The sequence below is a fragment of the Pagrus pagrus genome (assembly GCF_965226575.1).
Source record: "Pagrus pagrus genome assembly, chromosome: 20".
NCBI lineage: Eukaryota > Metazoa > Chordata > Actinopteri > Spariformes > Sparidae > Pagrus > Pagrus pagrus.
In genome coordinates this window covers 1,536,900-1,561,498 of record NC_140207.1, presented here as the reverse complement: position 1 = coordinate 1,561,498, position 24,599 = coordinate 1,536,900, and the positions used below count along the sequence as shown (strand labels likewise).

The following is a 24,599-nucleotide window of genomic DNA, read 5'->3' as shown; positions in this document are numbered from 1 at the left end:
GCAGCAGCAGCAGCAGCAGCAGCAGCTCTCTGCAGGGCTCACTTACACTGCTTTAATATTTAACAGTCAGGATGGAGACCGCTCAGCCAGAAGATACTGTTGTTGTTGTTGTGGAGCAGAGAAACCTGCACGATGAAGACATTACACGCACATCAGCATGTATTAAATATCAAGCCAGCACTACAGGAGTGGTGCTCCTGTCTCCAAACGGGATCTCTGAATGAAAAAAATACGATTTTTTAGCCAACTCCCCAGAAACCCTCTGTTTCTGCTCCACTTCCTCAGTCGCAGCGTCTCTTAATGAACGAGCTCCCTCTCCACGCGTCCTTTACAAAGTCTCTTTCTTGTTAAACACATTTGTTTGATCTTGGCACAAATTCTGGTATCAATGCATTCAGCAAACTCGGCAGTGCAACAAAACAGAGAGACTGAGTGTGACAAAACAGGTTAATAATGAATTAACAGCACAACAACAGCACCTGATACTCAAACGCTAACGCCAACTACAAACTGAAGCACCTTCATCTGATCTTCCTCCTGGACACCTCTGTGAAATGATCCTGAACGTCTCTCCCACTAAATTCAAAGCTGCTGTTGAACCGTGTGGAGTACAGACTCTTTTGAAACGTTACTAGATTATTTGTTTCCTTCTTCTTCTGTCATTAATCTACAGGAGTTTCAAATCACTGAATTATTTATCTTTAATACAAAAATAATGCGCTCTTACTGCCACGGCTCAGCATCACACAGTCTGACATGGTCCCAGTTCACATGTAATAACAACATCAGTGAAAATGACACTCAGCACATGTTTTCATGAGGAAATATTCAGGCGCCTGGTAAAAATGTGTCCTGTTGTGAGCTCAGAGTCGCCTGCCTGAGAGTAACAGCAGCATTAAACTCATTATAGCTCTTTATTTCCTTCTTCACACTAACTGTGTGCAGATAAAAGAGTCAGAAACAAGAGCTGAGCTGCAGAAACAGACTATTCAAAGAGCACAACACAGAAACTACATCAAGTTCAGGGCTTTAAAACTGATGTAAACTATATATTACTGGATCTGAACTCTCATTGGCTACAGGATGCATCAGTCATCTGGAGGCTGGTGTGTGATTGGCTCAGGAGAGAGGAGGAAGAAGAGAGAGTGGTCACTGGTCTCCACCATCACTCATTGGCTGTTGTGGGCTCTAGGGCGGCACAGAAGCTGCTGTCTGCTCATACATACATGTCAGTGTATGTTTAATTTACTTTCACTGATACTTAATTACATTTACTACCAGGAAATTACTTGTAATACTTGAGTACATGTCCCATCAGATCCTTTAAGACTTTTACTCGAGTACTATTCATGTGGGCGACTCTCACTTTTACCAAAGTGACATTTTGACACCGCATCTTTACTTTAACTCGAGCATGACTCGGCCTTTTGTGACACTCAGAAGAACAAATCAATAAATATCATTGATCCTGAGACTCATCGATGGTTACACATAAACTCAGCTGTCACTCACTTTCTACCTGAGTCAGGTGGATTAGACCTCCCTCTCTCTCTCTCTCTCTCTGTCACACACTCTGTCTCCCCCCCCCCTCCTCCCCCCTCCTCTCCCCTCCTCCCCCTCCTCCCCCCTCTGGTCTGTTTGTTATGGAGGCAGCAGGCCGGGCTGAGATGGATCGCTGCACAAACAAATGTTTGTTCTGCCCTTCGCACACCCCAGAGACACACACACACACACACACACACACACTCACACACACACACACACTCACACACACACTGGTTGGGGAAGCAACTATGTGTGTGTGTGTGTGTGTGTGTGTGTGTGTGTGTGTGTGTGTGTGTGTGTGTGTGTGTGTGTGTGTGTGTTTATGAGGAAGGAGTTTTTGTGTTTTATTTCTTTTTCTTTTCAGTTTCTTCTTCTTCTGGTTTATTTTTATTGTTTTGTGCAGATATTTTATAGTGCACGTGCACGTGTGTGTGTTTGTGTGTGTGTGTGTGTGCGTGCAAAGAGCTTGTTCCATTTCTTATTATATAATTATTATATTATTGTGTCTGTGAACGTGAGAAACATCAGTGAACATCCAGACAGACTGTGTGTGTGTGTGTGTGTGTGTGTGTTTGTGTGTGTGTGTGTGTGTGTGTGTGTGTGTGTGTGTGTGTGTGTGAGTGTGTGTGTGTGTGTGTGGCACCAGCTGTCCACCAGTTATTATCCTCACTGGGAGTGAGAGATTAATGAATAACAAAGATAGAAAGGAAAGAACGAGGGATGGACGAGGGTTAATAACGGAGGGATACGTGGGGAAGAGACGATGAAGAAGAGAAGGAGGACGAGGAGAAATGGATGAATACATGAGGATAAAATAAAAGGAAAAAGGCCGGATGACAGCAGGAGGAAGGAAAGAAGAACAAGATGGAGTGATTAAAGGAAGAAGAAAGGAGGAAAGCAAAAACTGTAAAAATAGAAAGAAACAAAGACAAAGAAATGAAGCTGAGACAGAGAGAAAAGATGGAGGGATGACGACGTGAATAAGTTAAGGGATGAAAGACAGGATGGAGGGAAACAGGAAGGAAAGAAGAGACGAAGAGAGAAAAGAGGAAGAAGAAGACGTGATGCACATGAGGAAGAAGTCAAAGGAGAAAGGTGGACAGAGATGAAGGAGAGCTTCATGAGTTTTCATTTTGTGACTTCCTGTTTTAAGATGAAAGTGTCAGATTTTACTTTCTACTTCCTGCCTTTGTCCGTTTTCCCGTCCTGTTTCCTGCTCACCAGTTAATCACTTCCTGTGTTTCACGCACGTCTCTGTGTTTCTGTGTCTGTCGTCTGTTTCACCTGCGATGACTGTTTTATTTTGTTTACTTTGATTTTTGGATTTTGAATTGTTAGATTTGAGTTCATTGTTTTTTGAATTCTGAAATCTGGAATCTGGATTTTGGATTTTGAATGTTTGAATGAATTGTTAATTGTGGATTGTTGCATTAAAGCTCACTTGTTGTGTTCGCTGCCTCTGAGTGTTTCGGTCAGTTTCTGCAAAATGTTGACAGAGAGAAGGGAAAGATGGAGGGAAAGAAAAGAGAAGGAAACAAAGATGGAGGGATGATGGAGGATTTGATATGAATAAAAGAAGAGAGGAAGGAGAGAAGGATGCTGGTGGATAGATGGAGAGATGAAAGGAGCTGTCAATCAGCACGGAGGGGTCAGAGGTCAGGAGGAGGAGGCGGGTCTTTACAAGCCTGAGGTCGCCACACTTCTCACTCTCTGTTGTTCTCATCCCTCCATCATCAGACCGACGGAGGGAAAGAAAGACAAAGACAAGTGAAGGAAGGAAGGAAGAAAGGAGGGAATGAATGAAGGAAGGAAGGAAGTGATCACACTACAGACTCACCAGAAAGAAAACAGAGGTGGAGAAGGAAACGAATGAAAGCGTCGTCGTGGTGACAGACGAGGTTTAATGAGAGATGGATGGATGGATGGATGAAAGGAGGTAGGGGAGGGGTCACATGATTTATTCAGAGGTGGGGGGGGGGGGGGGGGGGGGATTAATCCTGCCACCTGAACCACACACACACACACACACACACACACACACACACACACACACAGACGCACACACACACAGTCCCACAGGGCCCGGGGCGGCGGGTCTGAAAGGCTGTTAATTGTCGCCAACACGACTTTAATCAGATTTCAGCCTCCACCCTCATCACACACACACACACACACACACACTCTCATGTCGGCACGTGCACACACACACACCATCCTGTCCCATGGGGGGTGTGAGTGTGTGTGTAAATCAGGTTTTGGCGAGGAGGTGTGGTCATTAGCGCCAAGTCCCATATGCTGCCCGCCGACACTGGAGGGAAACCCCTGGGACACACACACACACAGACACACACACAGACACACACACACAGACATGCAAACACACAGACACACACACACACACACACACACACACACACACACAGACACACACACACACACAGACATGCAAACACAAGGACAGTGAGGCAGACAACCAACAAAAATGGTCATTCAGACTAACAAACACATACGAAAATACACACAGACAGACACACACCATGTGAATATGACCAACACAACAAATACACATATGTAACAAACACACAAAGACATGACTTCTAAGATACAAAACACACACTGAGAGGAGAGAAAATGTGCACAGACACACACACACAGTCAGAAAATTTAAAATACACATGCAGAATACACACAAACACACAAACACACAACTTAAAAGATACAAAACACACACCTCACACTAACACTTTCATACACACAAATAGACACACTTTACAAAGAAGAAGAGATACAACACACACACACACACACACACGGTCAGACAGTTGAAAACACACAAACACAAACACATGCAAAATACACATAGACAACTACACAAACATTCAAGTACAATAAGAGACAATTTCAAAGATACAACACACACACACACACACACACACACACACACACACAATGTAAACATGTGGAAATATGGATGAGCAAACACAAACACACAACTTCAATGATACACACACACACACACACACACTGATATACACATCACAGGATACACACAAAGATACTGAAATATAAAGACAAGTTCACGTGTGTGTGTGTGTGTGTGTGTGTGTGTGTGTGTGTGTGTGTGTGTGTGTGTGTGTGTGTGTGTGTGCAGGGACTCCGTCTCCAGGGGACCCTGATGAATAAAGAAGCAGAGAAGAAGAAACAGACTCTCTCTCTCCAGTCTGTCTCTACCTCGCTCTCCCCTCATCAGTGAATTAATGAAGACATTTATCTCCTCCTCTCTCCTCCTCCTTCTTCTTCTCTCCTCCTCCCTCACTCCCTTCTTCTTCTTCTTCTCCCCTCCTCCCTCACTCCCTTCTTCTTCTTCTTCTCTCCTCCTCTCTCCTCCTCCCTTCTTCTTCTCTCCTCCTCCCTCACTCCCTTCTTCTCCTCCCTCCTCCCTTCTTCTTCTCTCCTCCTTCCTCCCTTCTTCTTCTCCCCTCCTCTCTCCTCCTCCTTCTTCTTCTCTCCTCCTCCCTCACTCCCTTCTTCTTCTTCTTCTTCTCCCCTCCTCTCTCCTCCTCCTTCTTCTTCTCTCCTCCTCCCTCACTCCCTTCTTCTCCCCTTCTTTACTCCCTGTCCCCTTGTTTGCTTCCTTCTTTCCTCCTTTCACTCCCTTCCTCCCTCTTCATCCTCCCTCATTTCCTTCACATCTCCTTCCTCTTCCCTTCCCTCCTCCCTTTCGTTCATTCCTCCGGGCGACCTTCAGTCCTTCTTTCATCCCTCCTCCATTTTATTCCTCCATCTCCCTTCCTTCCTTGTTCTGTTGTTTCCTTTCCTTGCCCCCTTGTTCCTCCTATCTCTTTCCTTTTCCTACCTCCCTGCCTCCTCTCCCCTCCTCTCTTTCATCCTTTCCTCGGGGCCAGCTTCAGTCCTTCCTTCATCCCTCAATTCTTTCCACTTTTCCTTTCGACCTCGATGACGTCTTCTCTTCTTCCTTGCTCATTTCCTCATTTGCTTATTTCCCTTTTTTTCCCGCCTCCTTTTTCTCTTCCCTCATTCCTCCTTCCTTTCCTCCCTCTCCATTGCATCCCTCTTCTCCTCCCCCAATCCTTCCTCCCCTCCTCTCCTCTCTCATTACTTTCTTCTCCCCCATCCTCCCTCGTTCCCTCCCTCGTTCCCTCCTCTTACACCTCTCATTAACTCTCTCCCTCATCACTCTGGGCCTCAGGCAACACATATGGCAGTCACGCTACCACACCATTGAATAACACACACATCGAACACACACACACACACACACACACACACACACACACACACACACACACCAACTGGTGTCCCCTGTTGCCACTTCCACCCTGCCGCTCGTTTAATTTTCCCTCCATCTTCTCACTATTATGTCTCTTCCCTTCCTACCTCGCCTCCTTCCTTCCTTCCCTTCCTTGCTTCCTCTGCGCTCATCCCTTCTTCCCTCTCTCTCTCCTCATCACATTGACTTCTATGCTCTCTCGCCCCCTCTTCCCCGGCTCTTCCTCATTGTCTCTCACTCTCAGTGCTCCAGAAAAAAGTGTGTGTGTGAGTCTGTGTGTGTGTGTGTGTGTGTATAGGGGATTGGGGGGAGCTGAAAGTGTGTGTGTGTGTGTGTGTGTGTGTGTGTGTGTGTGTGTGTTGGGGGGGTGAATGAGTGGTTTCCAAGGTAACGGAGCCACACTGCCGCAGTGGATACGAAGGGGAGGTGGAGAGTGTGAAGAGAGTTGAGAGAGTGAGAATGAGGCAGGCGTGTGCACGTGTGTGTGTGTGTGTGTGTGTGTGTGTGTGTGTGTGTGTGTGTGTGTGTTGTGTGTGTGTGTGTGTGTGTGTGTGCATGTGTGTGTGTGTGTGCATGTGTGTGTGTGTGCATGTGTGTGTGTGTGACATGCTGACAAACTTGACTCCGGCAGTCAAGAGAGTGAGCAAATTAAGGAAAGAAGAAGAATGAAACGCGAGCAGAGAAGTGTGTGTGTCTGTGTGTGTGTGTCTATGTGTGTCTGTGTGTGTGCGTGTGTGTGTCTATGTGTGTCTGTGTGTGTGCGTGCATGTGTGTGTGTCTCCACAGCATGAATGTCAAGAGCATTGCTGCAGTGCCAAGGGCAGAGAGACACTGCCAATGTTATCTCTCTCTCACTCACCACACACACACACACACACACACACACACACACACACACACACACAGACACACACACACACACACGCGCACACACACACACACACACACACACAGTGGAGTGTGTTGTGAATGAAGTGCAGAGCGACATCATGTGTTCAGCTACAACTGCTGATGTGTTCAGTTTTCAGTGGGAGATGAATGAAGAAACACGGAGACAGAAACACAGAGAGGAAGAGGAGCGTCGTGGAGGAGGAAGGTCGCGATCATCGCTCATCGTCACGTTCATTTTAAGAACCGTCCACACGACACACAGCAAACAAACACAAACATTCAAATACCTCCAATTAGATTCAAATAAATCAATAACTCAGGAGGAGCGTCGCTGCAGATCCAGACCTGCTGCAGGAACAAACACCTGGAGGCTCATCAGGTTCTGATCCGGAGCAGAAAATGGAAAAACCTAAACAAAGTACCTCAACACTGTGCTGAAGTAGAGTACTTCAGTAGAAGTATTTAGTTACATTCCATCACTGCACTTTAAGGTGAAGTCTTGTATCTCTGTGATGTTTTAAGCTCAAATATCAGAAAATAGTGTAATGTTTCTTTGTTGATGTTTAATATGAGCTCTGTCAGTGTTTTGTTCCTTTCTGAGAATTTGGGGATTTTCCTGTTTTAAAAAAAAAGTACTATGACACAAAACCATATTTGGAGGGACGGCGAAACTGAAAACTGCAGAAATATGTGTAATTTTAACGTTTATGTAAAAATGTAATTATCTTCACTCCTGTTTATCAGCCTGACTGCAGCAGTGATCCGGAGGTGACCTCCACTGTCGGGTGGTTCTGTTCTGTACTGCTGACTGGAGCTGGAGCTGGAGCTGGAGGGGAGATGTTAACCATCTCAATGTAGCCTGTTAGCATGCTAACATTTGTAAACTAGCACTAGACATTATTGTATATTTACATATTTTATCCAACAGATTCTGGATTTTGACGTCAATTATAGATAATTAGATAAACGGGTTAGATAATCAAGAAGGTGCTTTTAACTAGCTAGGTTAGCCTGTCAGCTAGCCTCGCTGCCATCCTAAAAAACTACATAAAGACATAATAGTAGAACTGTGCACCCTCCCTTCAGGACACAAAGCTAAAGACTCACAACAACAACAAGCTGTGTGTGTGTGTGTGTGTGTGTGTGTGTGTGTGTGTGTGTGTGTCTTTGATAGAGTTTCTACTTCCTCTGCCTCTGTTTGGACCTCAGCATCAATTTAACCTCCTACTGCTCCGACTGTCAGGAGGAAATACATGGAGAACAGAGTCACACACACACACACACACACACACACACACACACACACACACACACACACACACACACACACACACACACACACAGAGGCACAGCCAAAGTGTAAAATGGCCAAAGGCGCTTCCATCTCGCTGTATGTGTCCTGAAACAGTCTATTTCAGTCGTGGTGCACTGCAGGAAATGGATTCAGACGTGCACACACACACATACATGCACACACACACACACACACACACACACACACACACACACACACACACACACCTGCAGACGTAGAGCTAGGTGCACGCAAATGAGCGAGAGACAGGTGAGCAGTGAGAGGGATCGGCGTTCAATAATAGAGGAGGTGAAAATGATTTCTGCAGGAGTGATGGAGGGACTCTCCACACGTCCTGCACCTCCTCCCGGTCTGACCGGCAGCTCCCCCCTCTGGCAGGGGAGGAAACTGCAGCTGCAGGACAAACTGGTGTCACTGTGTGCAGAGTTCAGAGGTCAAATCAAGACAGAAGAGAAACTTTAAAACTGAGTCTGGAGTCCAGCGTTGGTCCCAAAAACTGTCTAAAATATTAAATATACAGGAAATTAAAAGTCTGTTGCATGTGTGCTTCAAACAGAGCTGCTAATTGTCTTTCAGTCGACTGAGTAATCATCACAAAAGTAACCTTGTTACAGTAATGTATTACTTTAAGAAATGATGCTTTTCTGATATTTCAATAACATTACAGTTACTACGTCCAGTATCGTGTCACCACCTGAAGTTAAGACTCCGCCTTTAACAGAAGCTGTCGCCATGTTCAGTTCATCTAAAAGTTTATTTAAGTTCACTCACGTCTGAACAAACTGCTCCAGACACCAAAATGTGCACGCAAGTCAGCGTGAAGTGTGTCAACGTAAAGAGACATTTTCTTAACTAAGTGCTCTCTGACACACACACACACACTCACGCACACACACACACTCACAGAGTAGAGTTGGACTGATCCGGCCGCTCTTTGCGTCTTAAAGCATGTATTATTGATTGGAACAAGCAGCGGTGAAGTGGAGCGCAGGGCTACAGCTTTGTTCAAGGGCAAAGCAGCAAGCTAGCCACTTAGCAGGCTGACAGGGGAGAGAGAGGGGCGAGAGACAGAGAGAGAGAGAGAGAGAGAGAGAGAGAGAGAGAGAGAGAGAGAGGACACATGTCTGCATGTGTGTGTTCGAGTTGTTTCATTGTAAAAGTGTTTGTTCTGTCTTTGTGTGTCCAACACTGACGGACCAATCCACAGATCAATCTCTGACCTGCCTGTGTACACACTGTGTGTTAGTGTGTGTGTGTGTGTGTGTGTGTGTGTGTGTTCTTGAACACAGGTCCGTCACAGAGACACAACCTGACGTGAGGCTGCTGACACCATCGCCCGTCAGTAACCTGCCGACAGTGACACACTGAGCGATTCAAAATGTTTCTGGAGCTTCGTTGGGTTTTCAGAACAGGATGTTAATGGACACGAGGACGAGGATTTAATGTGTGAACGTGGGCGGGTTCTGCGTCCCCTTTGACCCGACTGCAGGAAAATAAATAAAACCTGCCAGAGAAACAACACTGGCTGCAGGCAGCGACTGTTTCATTCACACAACCACAAACTGCTGTCCACCCACACAGAGACACTGTGTGTGTGTGTGTGTGTGTGTGTGTCTGTGTGTGTGTGTGTGCTGACCAGAGTTTAGCAGCTCCTGCTCCATCAGTCCACAGCCCAGCACCTCCATCCAGTCGCCCTGGAAACGCACCTCCATCTCAAAGGAGGGATGAGTGAAGGGGAAGTAACAGTCGACCCACCGCACCTCCACATCTGAGGAGAGGAGGAGAGGAGACGAGGAAGAAGAAGAAGAATCTTAGCAACCTGTAAAACGACAGGATATGATGTCACTTCCTGGCTCTGGCGGCCTCACCTTGTCCGAACAGGTGAGTGACGAGTCGAGTCAGAGTGTGTTTCAGGTCGAACTCCAGCAGCTTGACGGCCTCCAGACTGTGTGTTTCCTGTTTGTGAGGCGAGCGTCGACCTCCGGACTCGAACAGCGACAGCTCGTCACCGTTCTGCACCTTGGAGAACAGCTGCAGGACAAAGAAACATCTGGAGCATCCTGAAGACTGAGGAGTACAAACTCTCACGGACACGCCGTCCTACCTCGTGGTCGGAGAAGAGTCGCACTCCCTCCATCTGGTGGAAGACGGGGTAGTGACTGGCGTCGATCTCGTCCCGCCTGTAAACGTCTCCGGCCAATAGGAACGCATCCAGACCGGACCTCACCAGCTCCCTCTGGTGGGCGGAGGTGTGGGCGCGTAGCATCGTCTTCCTGCTCATCAACACAATCAGAAACAAGTTCAGTGATGAAAACCTGACGTCAGCTGATCGATCAGCACTCAAGGAACTTATTTTTAGAGTTTCCCGATTTTATAATTTCAGATTTGATGTCGCTTTATGTCCCTAAACCCTGACGTCTTTTTGGGTAAACTTCATGTGAACTTCCTTCAGTTGTGCTCCAGATTGATCCTTGGAGCTAAATATCATCGTTTTAGTGATTCTGTATGTGTACTGGACCGGGCTGAAACATCAGACTGATGAAGATCCAGTGACACTGCTGGCAACAAGTGCAACAAAAACTAACCTGGAATAGAAACAGAGAAGCTGCAGGACAAACATTAAGAAACACCATCACTACAGATGCATTGTGGGTGGTGAGCAGTGTCACTCACCTGTTCAGGTAGTAGTTATCTCCTCGTTTCCTGCTGGGGTGGTCGGGCGGGATCAGCAAGCTGTCAATCAAATCAGGAAAAACAGATTCACTTCAGGAATTACAGCAAAAACACATCAATGTTTCCACGAACACATTCAGTCAAATGTTTAAAGTGACATTTATGCTTCGACTCAGAACTCGACGGACTGCTGATGTTTCACTTATGTGCATTTAAAAGACTCAACTCTTGTTGTTTGTAGCTCCTAAAACTGAAATAGAAAAGAGAAAGATTCTGTTTTAACTCAGTTCAGTCGCTCTTAACGAATCATCTCACTTCCTCTGAAGCAAAACTTCAACATATTGACAGTTCTAAATTAAACTAAACCAAAACACAGGAGAGATTCTGGATCAGATCCAGACCTGCTGGAGGACTAAACACCTGGAGTCTCATCAGGTTCTGATCCGGAGCCGTTCACTGACGGGAGCAGAGCTCAGAGTTACTGTTGAACTTGTGGATTTATCTTCACTCCTGTTGATCAGCCTGACTGCAGCAGTGATCCGGAGGTGACCTCCACTGTCGGGTGGTTCTGTTCTGTACTGTTGACTGAAGTCTTACATTTTATATCTTTGTGTGTCAGTGAAATGTTTGACTGTTTAACCAGTCAGTCAGTTTATCATCAATCAATCATTATTGTGCTGACCTGTCAAAGTTTTGCTCCACAGTCACCACGGGGCTCAGGTTGTCATGGACAGAGAAGAGTGGGTTTCCCCAGCGACCGATGTAGGCGCTGTGGAGGGTGGAGAGAGAAGATGAATGAGCAGCGCTGACATGGACGATGTGAAGACGTCAAAAACAAACAACGATGACAGAGAGGAACAAAAACACAGAGCTGGAGAAGAGTCACATAAAAACTAACAGATAGAAAACCTCAGAGGACCAGCGTCCATCATACAGCGACAGATGTTGAGATATTGTCGTCATAGAAACAAGACGCTTCATCTCAGAGCTCCTGAACGCACAGGCAGCGTGGACACGAACCCTAACACTGAGCGTGTTGACGTCCATGTTTGACTCAACACATTTCGCTCTGCTCTGATTGGTAAAACTTGCAGGAAACTATAATGATTAGTTGCTGCAATTGGACAAAATTGCAAGATCATGCAGAATTCACATGGATCGGCTGAATCTGCATTAATTGTTCTGACAACATCGCAGCTTCCTGACTGTGACTCTCATTAACAGTATTTTATTCATGTCGTAGGATTCATTAAAATCCGCCTCAAAAGAAACTGAAGAAGTCAAACCAGACAGAGAGAAGCAGCGTAAATGTGAAGCAGCTGTTGATCAAGTTCTCATCTTGTTTGAAAATTACCCAGCAGCCCTCAGGTGTCCTCAGAGTCTGCTGTCCTGCTGCTATCAGAGCATACAGGATTTTCTAAAGAGTAAAGTTCACGACCTGTGAAATGGCAGAGTCATAAACCACTGTCAGACCACACACTCTGTGACTTCTTAATGACTTATTAATGCAGCATTATTAATGCGCTCGCTGCTGCGTGTTGGTTTTTTATGGCGGCTGTGGAACATAACCAGCAGCCTCACTATATTTCACTGCTGCGTGCAGTGCAGCAAACTTTACACCGACCGTCCCTGAAGACACAGCGAGGCTGCAGAGAGTCCGTCAGCAGTTTGTGCTCCCAAAATATAGAAACAACACTCACATATACAACAACATGTGGCACCATAACAGCAGCGGATTTAAAGGACAGACTGGTTTTATCTGGATGTCTGTGTGTGTGTACACACACACACACACACTCCGAGGACATTAAATCAGGGAGTCGTGTGAACATTCACACCTGAAGTGTGAAGATTCACATATAAAGTTAAAATTTCACAACAATAGGACATTTGTAGTTTGTCAGAACAGCTCGCTGCAGAGCTGACGCAGTTGAACACAGTGCTCAGTCATGCTAGCAGCTCTGTGAGGCCGTTCTTACCATCGATATATTATCCAGAACTGGATGCAAAGATGGCGCCGACTCAGCCCAGTGACAACTGCTCGACTGGCACTTACACCAAAACACTTCTGACCTTCCAGGTTCAGTTTTGAGATATTTTTGTGGACAGGTGGACGTTTTGACCTGATTACAGTAGAGGAGGGTCAGGAGGTCAAGATTAAGATGCATCCTCTGGAGACCATGAAAATCCACATGATCAACTATCTGAGTGAACCCTCTTCCCAAACAGATCAATGAAGGATCTTTGGAAATGTTATCAGTTTAGTTCAGTTTTTCTTCCACAAGTGAACCCTCTTCCCATGAAAAAGGAAATAAACCGTGAACATCCTGATGGTGTAGCTCCTGGGTAAATGCTGACTCATCAGAAACATTAACGGTAGGAGAACGATAGTCTATGAGTCTCGATGCTCCCAACTCCTCAAATACTGACGTGTTCAGAGGGCGACCTACAATCGCAAAGCGTCGGTATTTGTTGGGAAAACCCAAACATCTGTATTGTCATCTTACCAACAGGAGCTTTAAGAAGTTACAGTTAATTGCATCAAGTGTGGTTTTAACTCTGGAAAACGCAGGAAGAAGTGGCCAAAGCCTGCAGAGTCCCAGCGAATCACTGGCTGTCAAAGTTTAGGCAGTTACTGAGTAATAGTTGAACATGTACCAAGAAGATGGCGGACTTCACCTTTACTTGATTCGTACCTGTAGAAGTGAGCTTTGATCCGCTCCTTGATCAGCCACAGAGGATGATGGGACTGGTTGTGGAGATTTCGGCCGACCATGGCCAAGATCCTCGGCGTGACGTTGGTGTAGTCATCGCGCGGGTGGGAGTGGCCCAGCAACTCCACCGAGTCCTGACCAATCACAGGCTGAGGGGTGGAGCCGTCTGTGCTGAGGCGTCTGTGTGACGCTGTGCTGCTGTTGGCTAAGAGCGTTGACAGACAGCAGCGATGGAGCAGAGGAAGGGGCGGGGACTGGAGGAGAGGGAGGAGCAACGGGAAGGGGGTTCTGACAAGTCTCATGATGATTGGTCCATGGAGCTGAAAGACATTAGAACAATAGAAACAATATTAGCATGTAGCTGCGTGTTATCTTATAAAGATAAACACAAACAGACAAACGAAGACAATCACAGAAATATCATCCCATTTTAAAACCTCACACAACATCGTCACTTTTCTGCTTTAATGTTGCACATTTAATGTTCTGAAGTTTAGATTTGACATTTTTTGACCCAGCTGAGAGAGTTTATTAACGATTTCACAAAAAACCTTTTTGTCATGTAAAGGGTTCAATCAGTATTCATTCCTGCATCAAGTGATGTTGGTGCGTGCAGTCAAACGTGTTTTATCCATCTCTGTTCAAGCAGTGTTCAAACGATTGATTTGACTTTTGATTTTAACGCTGCGATTTGATCATATTTTTAATTTGAACATGTTTTTCCATCACTGACGGCTCTGCCATCACATCTGGAGTTGTAAAGGTCAACAGATTGTTGGTTTTATGGCCTGAAAACTGTCATTTACTCTTTTTAATTTTAAATAGGGGTATCTTACAACAACAGCTTGACTTTATCCTGCGGTCTTTTGTTTGTTATTTCTTTTATTTGAACAGGGACAGTGCACAATATGAGTTCAAATGATGAGTTCAAATAATATTCACCAAAAATAAAGATTCCAGAGTTCAACAAAAAATAGCATCCTTCAGCGATTCAACAATAAACAACAAAATATAGAAATTCAGTTTGTCACAAAGTTCAGCTTCTCAAATCTGTTCAGAGTAAACCCTCTTCACAAACAAATCAATAAAGGATCTTTGGAAATGTTATCAGTTTAGTTCAGTTTTTCTCCACGAGTGAACCCTCTTCTCAAACAAATCAATAAAGGATCTCTGAAAAAGAAAATAAACCAACATCTCCAGCGCTGTCAGAGTTTCCTCCAGTACCTGATCGTCTTCATCACACAGGAGAAGAGCGTGGAGGAGACGCTGCAGGCTAACACTAAGCTAGCTGTGGGCTCAAACTAAGCTAGCTGCATGCTAACGCTAAGCTAGGTGTGTCATCTGGTGTTTTTCTTTTACATTTTATTTAAACGTTGTTAACTTTCTGTTTGCAGGTCAGCTGACATGTAGTGTTTTTATCAAAGTATCCTCGGATGACGAACGTGGACTTAAAGCTGCATGATTTGCTTTTTGGCCACCAGGGTGCAGCAAAACTCCTCTTTACACTTCCTGCACATCCTACTGGAGTCGTCCAATATTTCCTGTCCTTTTAGCTCAGGTTTGGTCTCCTCCTTCACCAGCTCCGCTCGTCTACCGTCACGAGCAGGTTCAGGAGCTCACGATCAGTCAAAGAGGCTTCAGTCATTACATCCATCATGTCAGTGGACAGGAGAGAGGGAGGCAGCAGGATGTGAATCACAGCCCATCATAAACAAATCACCAGCTTCTCAGTGGAAGTCAGATGAGGTGAGAGACATGGCAGCCAACAAACACACACACACACACGCACACACACACTTTGATTATTACTTTATAATTGCTGTAACGCACAAACATCAAAAACAACGAAGGTTCAGCTGAGTCTGTTTCTCTGCTCTGTTCCTTCTTTCCATCATTTAACCTCCAGCAGGAGACGAGACAGTCATCCTTTTATCTGTCCCCCTCAAATATTTGTCCATTCACACAGACACACACGCACAATCACACACACACACACACACACACGCACACACACAGGGAGCATCCCCGAACAAGACAAAGGGTGTTGCATTGCAGTGGCATTGCAGCAAAATGGATTATTGTTCCTAAATCCATGAAGCTTTTACCTCTGCTCTGCTTCTGGTGTCATATTATACTGGACTGGACGGTGCTGAGGTCACACACACAGACACACACACACACACACACACACACACACACACACACACACACTGTAAACCTGGTTGTTATGTAAGGGGACATCTGAAGGTCATTTTGACTTTTACAGGAACATAAAAGTAAAGTACGATGAGGAATAATTTCATGATGACATACGGCAGTAAAAGCACTGATAGTGTCCCCTACAGGTTACAACGATGATCACACCCCATCATTATAAACAACACATCATTTTTATTTGGAGGAAAAAGCTGTAAAATCCCCCCAAAAAGCTCTTCCTCTGAAAAAGATTAATATGTTCAGTAAAGGTCACAGCAGCCCGGCCTTTATTCGTCTTGTGCACAAAGTTCATAATTTGTCCGAAGACAGGCGCTAAAGGAAAGGTCACGTAAAGACCAGAACTGAAGACGTCCTCTGCAGAGCACTCGTGTCTTCACAGGGTTTCCTGCAGTGCCTGAAGCAAAGACCACTTATTTCATAAAGATTAATACACTTTAGGGGCAAAGAGAAGAGGAGCCATGTCTCACATCTTGTCACATTTTATGATGGTGAACACTGTTTTGAATCCGTCACCATTCCTTCATATTGAACCAATAGATTTTAGAGTTCAGGTGTTCAAGGTCATTCATGTAGAAGTCAACCTCAAACATGTGGAGCCCCACAGGGAAGTGTTTTAGGACCACTTATGTTTGTATAACAGGGGAATTACCTGTACGTGATTCATCTAATGTATTGAAAAGACAACCCTCAAGATCTGAGTGGATTACAACCTCAGCTTAACAATTTTCTTGAAAGTATAGTTCAGGTCTGCATGTTAGATTTCTAGATTGGAAAATTGATATTATGGTTAAGATTCATCATCTGACAGGTCTCTGTAGAGACGTGGTGGAGACGGGTCTCTGTAAAGATGTGGTGGAGACAGGTCTGTGTAAAGATGTGGTGGAGACAGGTCTCTGTAAAGACGTGGTGGAGACATGTCTCTGTAAAGACGTGGTGGAGACGGGTCTCTGTAAAGACATGGTGGAGACAGGTCTGTGTAAAGACGTGGTGGAGACTGGTCTGTGTAAAGACGTGGTGGAGACAGGTCTGTGTAAAGACGTGATGGAGACAGGTCTCTGTAAAGACGTGGTGGAGACAGGTCTCTGTAAAGACGTGGTAGAGACAGGTCTCTGTAAAGACGTGGTGGAGACAGGTCTGTGTAAAGATGTGGTGGAGACAGGTCTCTGTAAAGATGTGGTGGAGACAGGTCTCTGTAAAGACGTGGTGGAGACAGGTCTGTGTAAAGATGTGGTGGAGACAGGTCTCTGTAAAGATGTGGTGGAGACAGGTCTCTGTAAAGACGTGATGGAGACAGGTCTCTGTAAAGACGTGGTGGAGACGGGTCTCTGTAAAGACGTGGTGGAGACAGGTCTCTGTAAAGACGTGGTAGAGACAGGTCTCTGTAAAGACGTGGTGGAGACAGGTCTCTGTAAAGACGTGGGTACAACACTTTGCATGTCCTCTTCCTGGGACCGGACATTAGCCAGGAGCAGCCTTTAACCATGATGGATTTGATGCTGCGGGTTGTGTTTCAGTAATAAAGCTGAGAAATAACAGACAGTTGATTTAATGAAAGGAAGTTGTTGTGCAGGTATCTTGGACCAAGTGACACTCTGACCAACATTATGCAACAGAAACGTTTCTGTCAGTATTTCAGTGCCTTATACTCATCTTTTTATTAACAACTTTTATTATGAAAGCCTTGTTCTCAAAGAATATATTAAACTTTCTCCACATCTGCAAATATGCTCATGTTTCCACTTTGCAGCAAACTTTCAATTGCCAAGCGAAGAGAAAGGTCTTTGAATAAATATTTGATGATATTTTCTTGCTGACTGTATTTCATATGTCAAGATGTTCCCAGAGCCCAAGATAACATCTTCAAATGGCTTCTTTTGTCTGACAAATGGTCCAAAACTCTGCGAGCTGGAACAAGAGAGGAACTAGTTTGTCACTTCTGCTTCTGTGAGCTGATTTCCCCGATCATCTCAGCTCTGACCGAGATGTAAATAAACTTCTTGGGCCTCCACCCAAAGACTGATCACCAATAATAATTACATTCATAGTAATTTGGAGTTTGATCTCCATCATGCTGCAGCGACAGACTCTCTCTGGAGCTGAGAAATGTCTGATGGTCTGGAAAAGGTGAAGAGGCCGTTCATCTTTCACGATGACAAAAGGTCATGTGACATTTCCAGATAATATATAGCCCGACCAGCGGCGGACATGCGTGATCCTGCTGTGGCGAGGGTTCACGCTAATTAAAAAAGGGATTCACCAAAACTACATCAGCATTGTTGTTCCTGTACTGACACAAAAAGTGGATACACTTCCTCCTCCTCTTTTGGACTGACCTTCTTCCAAGCATGTGATCGCTGCCATATGTCTGTTCCCATGGCACCACACACCACCACACAGACACATATGGACGCCTACGCACACGGACACACATGTACAGTAAATACGCACACAGAGCGGTTAAAACTGCAGAGACCTGAGCTGAGCAGATTTAAATAGACAGTGAGAGGAAAAAACCTCCCGCACAGAAATACGATCCAACACGACAAGATGATCTGCATTTATGATTGTTAAGATTTCAAAAACCTTCAAAAATTCAGATTTTCAGGCAGAAAAAAAATCAACTTTCATGTTTCTTTGCAGCAGCAGCATTCAGACTGCGCCAGAAAATAAAACAGATTTTCTTTTTCGTTTTCGAAGCCATATTTTAAATTCTGTTTTAGGCATCTCTAAGGTCAGAGGTCACGCAGACCTGTCTGTGACCCTGAAACCCTCAGAACTGAGAGCAGAGCAGGAAATCAGAGAGATTTTTTGAAGCAGAAATGATCACATGGATTTTTAAAACACAGAGCTGTGAACTTGAGAAAATGAAAATATTAGACAGGATCAAACTTTAATGAGTCCAGAGGGAGAGTCGCTGCTGTTTGGCTGTTTATCGGTGAAACTCTTCACACGTCTCTGCTCGTGTCTTCTTCTAACGTCTGGTGACGGAGCCGGGACCACAGAGTCTGTTCCTCCAGTGTTTTAATCCACAGCCACGAGACGAGGAAACCTGTTTGATCTGAGCGCTCGCAACGTTTTGTTCCATTTGTTTGACTGTTAAAGACAAAGTCAACACGTTCATTGGTAACATGATATCTAGCTGTTTTTTACACCCCTTATTAAGTTGAAATACTCTGCAGCTGCTAAGATATAAGTGTTAGCTTGCACCCCGTCTGAAGTGGGTGCACAAGCTCGACCACATGTTGGGGGTCGCACATAACGTCTTTTAGTTTGGGCAGCGGAAGAGCTGTATGGAGCCATTTTGTGTGTTTGTTGTTGTTGTTTTTTTGACATTTTAAGATAATGTCCATTGTCGACCCAGTGTAGCTTCACGTTAGCTCGCCATGAAATCCATACCGCCCTGTGGATGTACAGGCAAACACTGCTAACACCTTAGCAACCAACAAACTTCCTTACGCACCCTCCACAGCTGAACCTTGTGCACCCGTTTCAGAAGTGGCTTCAGGGTGCACGTTAACACTTTTATCCCAGCAGCTACAGTGAAGACTTCAGATTAATAAAGGGTGTTAATAACGTCTCCTCAGATCAGGTTGTGATCTCTGTGATCGCAGCAGACGAGCTGTACGGAGACATCTGATGTTTTAAATCATCTCCAGCTGCTTCAGTTTAGCAGAATGCTGCAACTCTGTTTTACTGTGAAGCTCCAGAAATGTTTTTTTAACCTCCGTCAGCATGGAGGGGGGAGATGATGAGTGATGGATTTACATTTTTGGGTGGACTGTTCCTTTACTCAGAATCTCTTCAGTTCAGGTTACTCATCCGTAAAATCTCTCGATCCTCCTCGTGACTCTTTAATGATCACATTAGAGGTTAGTGTCGATGTAATAATCTCATATCTGAATGTTGGTGTCGATGGATGATGTCACCTGATCACCTTCAGGCCCCTCCATCAGCCACATTTGTTTTATGTCGTATTAATACAGAACAGATAAGAGCTAATAGGCACCAGGTATGAAAACTATGGCAGATTATTGTGCAGCACAGACAGATAAAATGTGCACCGATGTAAGAGCTCTGGAGGAAGTGAAACATGATTCATCATGTGTGAAAGTTGCTGAGAAAATCCCTTGTTTTGCTGCCAAGAAGTTGTTCTGACTAACCAGCATGGCAGCAGCCAACAGTGAAGCTGTGATGTGACTTCTGACGCTGCCAGCTGACTAAAGGTGGCAACAGAGACGCCGCCAAGGACGAGCTGCAGCACTCCATCCAAAAAAAAAACCACCCTCCGCACGTCCAAAAGATGGAGAAACAAACTCGCAAATGTGTCTGAAAGTGAAACAAAAAGCTCTGAGCCTCAGCACGGTGACAAGAACTGGAGGGGAAACGGCAGACTGCAGGAAATACGACGCCTCAGACGAACGCAGCGGCCGCCAAGGTTACAGTGCCGCATCACGCGCACACACAGGTGCACGCCAAGAAAGAGATGTCAGTCAGACGAGTGACATGACGCACATGCTACACAAAGACATAAAGCCTGTATACACACACACACACACAAACACACAGAGGCAGTTTCCAGCAGCAGTTTTAGTGCAGAGAGATTCAGCCTGTAAAAACTGACACGCTGATAGAGAGAGGTGATAAATTACATACTGCAGAGAGAGAGAGGGAGGGACGGCCTGAAGAGGAAGATACTGTATGTATATACAACTGTGTGTGTGTGTGTGTGTGTGTGTGTGTGTGTGTGTGTGTGTGTGTGTGAGACAGAGGGACAGATAAAAGTGAACACACTGACGACAGGAAGAGAAATGACATAATTAGTCTCCAAAAAGTTCATAATGATCTTGCTTCTATTAAACGCCTTCACTTCTGTTGTGCACAAACACAATAAACTGGAGATTAAAACACTTCATACAAAAAGTTCAACTGAACAAGAACCAATCAGTTCAACGGGTTTGTTTTTTTAAACTGTTAATTTTTCGTCTTAATTAAAACGTGAACTGACTGACAAAAATACTGTCGTCAGCATCTGAACACAAAGTGGCTGATACCGGCTATACCACACCACGTCTTTACAGAGACCTGTCTCCACCCCGTCTTTACAGAGACTGTCTCCACCACGTCTTTACAGAGACCTGTCTCCACCCCGTCTTTACAGAGACTGTCTCGACCACGTCTTTACAGAGACCCGTCTCCACCACGTCTTTACAGAGACTGTCTCCACCACGTCTTAACAGAGACCTGTCTCCACCACGTTTTTACAGAGACCTGTCTCCACCACGTCTTTACAGAGACCCGTCTCCACCACGTCTTTACAGAGACCCGTCTCCACCACGACTTTACAGAGACCTGTCTCCACCCCGTCTTTACAGAGACTGTCTCGACCACGTCTTTACAGAGACCCGTCTCCACCACGTCTTTACAGAGACTGTCTCCACCACGTCTTAACAGAGACCTGTCTCCACCACGTTTTTACAGAGACCTGTCTCCACCACGTCTTTACAGAGACCCGTCTCCGCCACGTCTTTACAGAGACTGTCTCCGCCACGTCTTTACAGAGACCCGTCTCCACCACGTCTTTACAGAGACCTGTCTCCACCACGTCTTTACAGAGACTGTCTCCGCCACGTCTTTACACAGACCTGTCTCCACCACGTCTTTACAGAGACCCGTCTCCACCACGTCTTTACAGAGACTGTCTCCGCCACGTCTTTACAGAGACCCGTCTCCACCCCGTCTTTACAGAGACTGTCTCCACCACGTCTTTACACAGACCTGTCTCCACCACGTCTTTACAGAGACTGTCTCAGCCACGTCTTTACACAGACCTGTCTCCACCACGTCTTTACAGAGACCTGTCTCCACCACATCTTTACACAGACCTGTCTCTGTCCGGAGTGCAGGACTACAGCTGGACAAGGAGAGGTGGACTCTGTGTTGCCATCATTGATGCTTGGTGCTCACCCTCAGTCAAAGTTGATGGACAGTGATTTCCAGATGTTCCCAGATGTCAATGTAGATGATTTCATGGTGAAAGTAGTTTCCGGACTCTGTCGCTCTTAATACTTCATCACCTGACTTCCTCCTTTGCTTCCATCATAATTACTACCGCCACTAGAGGTCACCACCAAACAATAAACATAAACATGGGTCATAATAAGCTGCTTGCACAAACAACCTCTACCACGGTGTTCCTGGTGAGGATGGTCCAAAAGCAAACTCAGATATTTCACAAAGTGCCTCCATCTCATGATACCAAACAAAGATGGCGCCTGGTTTGAGAGGCAGCGATCACAGGAGCTGTCGTGGCTTCTCACCAGACGAGCAGCAGTCAAATTATTTTCTTATTTCTGTGACTCAAACATGTTCGTCTCTGGAAAAAGCACAAAATGTGAGAGCGATGATTTCATCTGAGGCCAAACTCAGGTTAGATAAGACTCCACTGTGTTTTTATTAGAGATGTTAAAGCACGACAACAACAGGAAGCACAAGTCACGTGACCGACTGCCTACATTAAAAACAAGAAGGAAAGAGATCCTGACACACACACACACACACACACACACACACACACACACACACACACAGTGAGAGGAAGCTATTTTGGAGCTGTCGTGGTTCCCATAGAGAACACATGCCATGATGATCACGACTCTGTGTGTGTGTGTGTGTGTGTGTGTGTGTGTGGATGAGAACCTCACATGGGAACAGGTGGTCTCTCTCCCTCTCTCTCTCTCTCTCTCTCTCTCTCCCTCTCTCTCTCTGCAGGAGTGTCGGTGTCACTCGCCCCCTCCCATCAGAGGGAGTCCCTCTCTGGCGCGACGACCACTTCCTGTGGCTCACGCCTCTCTTCCTGTTCACGACATCACAAGATGGCCAACACAGTTACCCAACTTCCGACATCCGCCTCTCTTTCTCTGTCATCTACACGAATAAATTAATAAAATAGTAAAAAAAAGCTTTTAGTCTGTTAAAATAGCCTCAGTTCACACTTTTCATGAGCAACAGTGGAGATGAGAAACACTTGTTATCTGTAAAGTGGGAGAAATCTCAGGATGTGACACGTTAAATGTCTCCGGTCAGTTTGGCATTTTAAAGTGAGAATGATGTGGACGCTCATTAATTATTTAATTTTCAGAGTTATAGAGCCTCCTAAATTCAACGACCGTCTCCAGTGAAGCTGTCCATCAACACAGCCGGTCGTTAACGCTGTTAAACCTGTGCAGTTTCCTTGTAAACAAACAAAAGTTACATTTAAATTCATCGTTTTCTCAGTGAGAGTCCTCGAGCTGAGAGCCGGGCGACTAAATGATCTGGAGACAGGACTGTGATCATTTTAATGTCAACGCTGATGTTCAGAGAGGGAAAGTCAGATACTCAAGCACAGTACAGATACCTGAAACATCTACGTTCATACTTCTGTCGCAAAAACTACAGTTCAGCTGACTTCTAACTTCACAGCCTTTTATAAAGGAGCGTCTGTGCCCGGCCTAGAGCCTGCGACGACCAGTGAGCAATGAAAAAACAACCAACGTGTCAGCGTCTGAAGTGGGTATAAATAACGAGCCTGATGGGTTATTTATCTGCAGAGTTCGACTGGTAACAGGCTGAAATTCATAGAAATGAAATGAAACTTTTGAGCCGCCTGAGGGAGGGAAATCAATTTAATGGATGAATTATAAAAACACTCGGCGATCATTTTAAATTTGTAGTAAAAAAAAAAAAAATCAGTAAAAATAAACCAGAACCAGAACCAGACCCGGTCCACTCTCTGTCCGACTGTGCTGACATCTTTAATTTAATTCCACGTCGTCTTCACTGAGGAGTGTTTGTTTGTGACCCGATATTTTATAAAAGATATGAAGTGTACGCAGTCACAACGCAGGACAGCAGCAGTATATATACGTGTGTGTGTGTGTGTGTGTGTGTGTGTGTGTGTGTGTGTGTGTGTGTGTGTGCGTGTGTGAGTGTGTGTGTGTGTGTGTGGTGGCCGGCTGCAGCAGGATTTATGGGAGCTGTAGTCAAACTGATTGGCTGGTACTGTGGCGTTCATTTAAAACAGCGTGTCCTGGAAAGACCCCACATCCATCTTCACTCCCTGCTCCTCCTCATCCTCCCAGCGTACCTCCCCCCTCCCCCTCTCCCCCCTCGTCTCTTTTAAAAAGCCATAAACTCATAAACCTCTCGCTCTCTAAATCTGCCTCACTGCTCCTCATTCATCCAGTCACTCCTCCTCCTCCTCCTCCTCCTCCTCCTCCTCCTCCTCCTCACTTGCTTCCTTTCCTCCTTCCCTTCTCTCCTAAGACCTCGACTCTCACCCTCCTCAAACACATCTTTCACTGCTCTTATCCTCCAACCTGTTATCTTTATCTTTCTTTATCTCTGTGGTGGAAAGTAACTGAGTACATTTACTCAGCTACAATTTTGAGATACTTTACTTTTTAGATGCTTTATTGTATTTTTTTACTCTATGGAGCTGCAACGATCAATCCATTCATAATTTTGGTAATTAGTCTCAAAAAAATACCAAATATTCACCTGAACCTCTCCAATATGAGGATTTTCTGCTTTTCTTTGAGAGAAAACTGAAAACTTTTGGCTTCTGGACTGAAAATAACTGTCAGAAAACATGTTGGGTTATTTTTCATTGTTTCATTACATGTGATAAACAAAACTATGAATTAATTCATCAGGATATGATCTGGAGATTAAAGGTGCCATTTATAAAACATGGTCAGAACGGGAGCTCCAAACACAACCGCTAACAGCTGATGCTCGCTGCACTCTTCACTGTAGAGGCTAGCTGCAGTTAGCAAGTAGCTCGGTTAGCTACTTGCTAAGAGTTCAGACGGTTGGATTTTTCTGTTTATAATGAAAATTTGTGTCAAAATATTTCCTTTCTTCACATTTAGTGAGTTCATGTTGTTGACTTGTCAGACGGTCACCTCTGAGC

At 45.2% G+C, this 24,599-nt stretch overlaps 1 protein-coding gene across 1 annotated transcript in view; it reads right to left on the bottom strand.

Moving 5' to 3' along the window:
- fars2 (phenylalanyl-tRNA synthetase 2, mitochondrial) overlaps nucleotides 1-24,599 on the bottom strand; it is a 113,994-nt gene that overhangs the window by 70,492 nt on the left and 18,903 nt on the right. The window contains exons 3-8 of the mRNA XM_084340078.1: nucleotides 13,412-13,749; nucleotides 11,398-11,484; nucleotides 10,716-10,775; nucleotides 10,147-10,315; nucleotides 9,911-10,073; nucleotides 9,679-9,810 (exon numbers count right to left, since the gene is read on the bottom strand). Coding sequence (XP_084196204.1) covers nucleotides 9,679-9,810; nucleotides 9,911-10,073; nucleotides 10,147-10,315; nucleotides 10,716-10,775; nucleotides 11,398-11,484; nucleotides 13,412-13,731 — 931 coding nt within the window. The 5' untranslated portion in view covers nucleotides 13,732-13,749. The remainder of the gene's footprint in view (nucleotides 1-9,678; nucleotides 9,811-9,910; nucleotides 10,074-10,146; nucleotides 10,316-10,715; nucleotides 10,776-11,397; nucleotides 11,485-13,411; nucleotides 13,750-24,599) is intronic.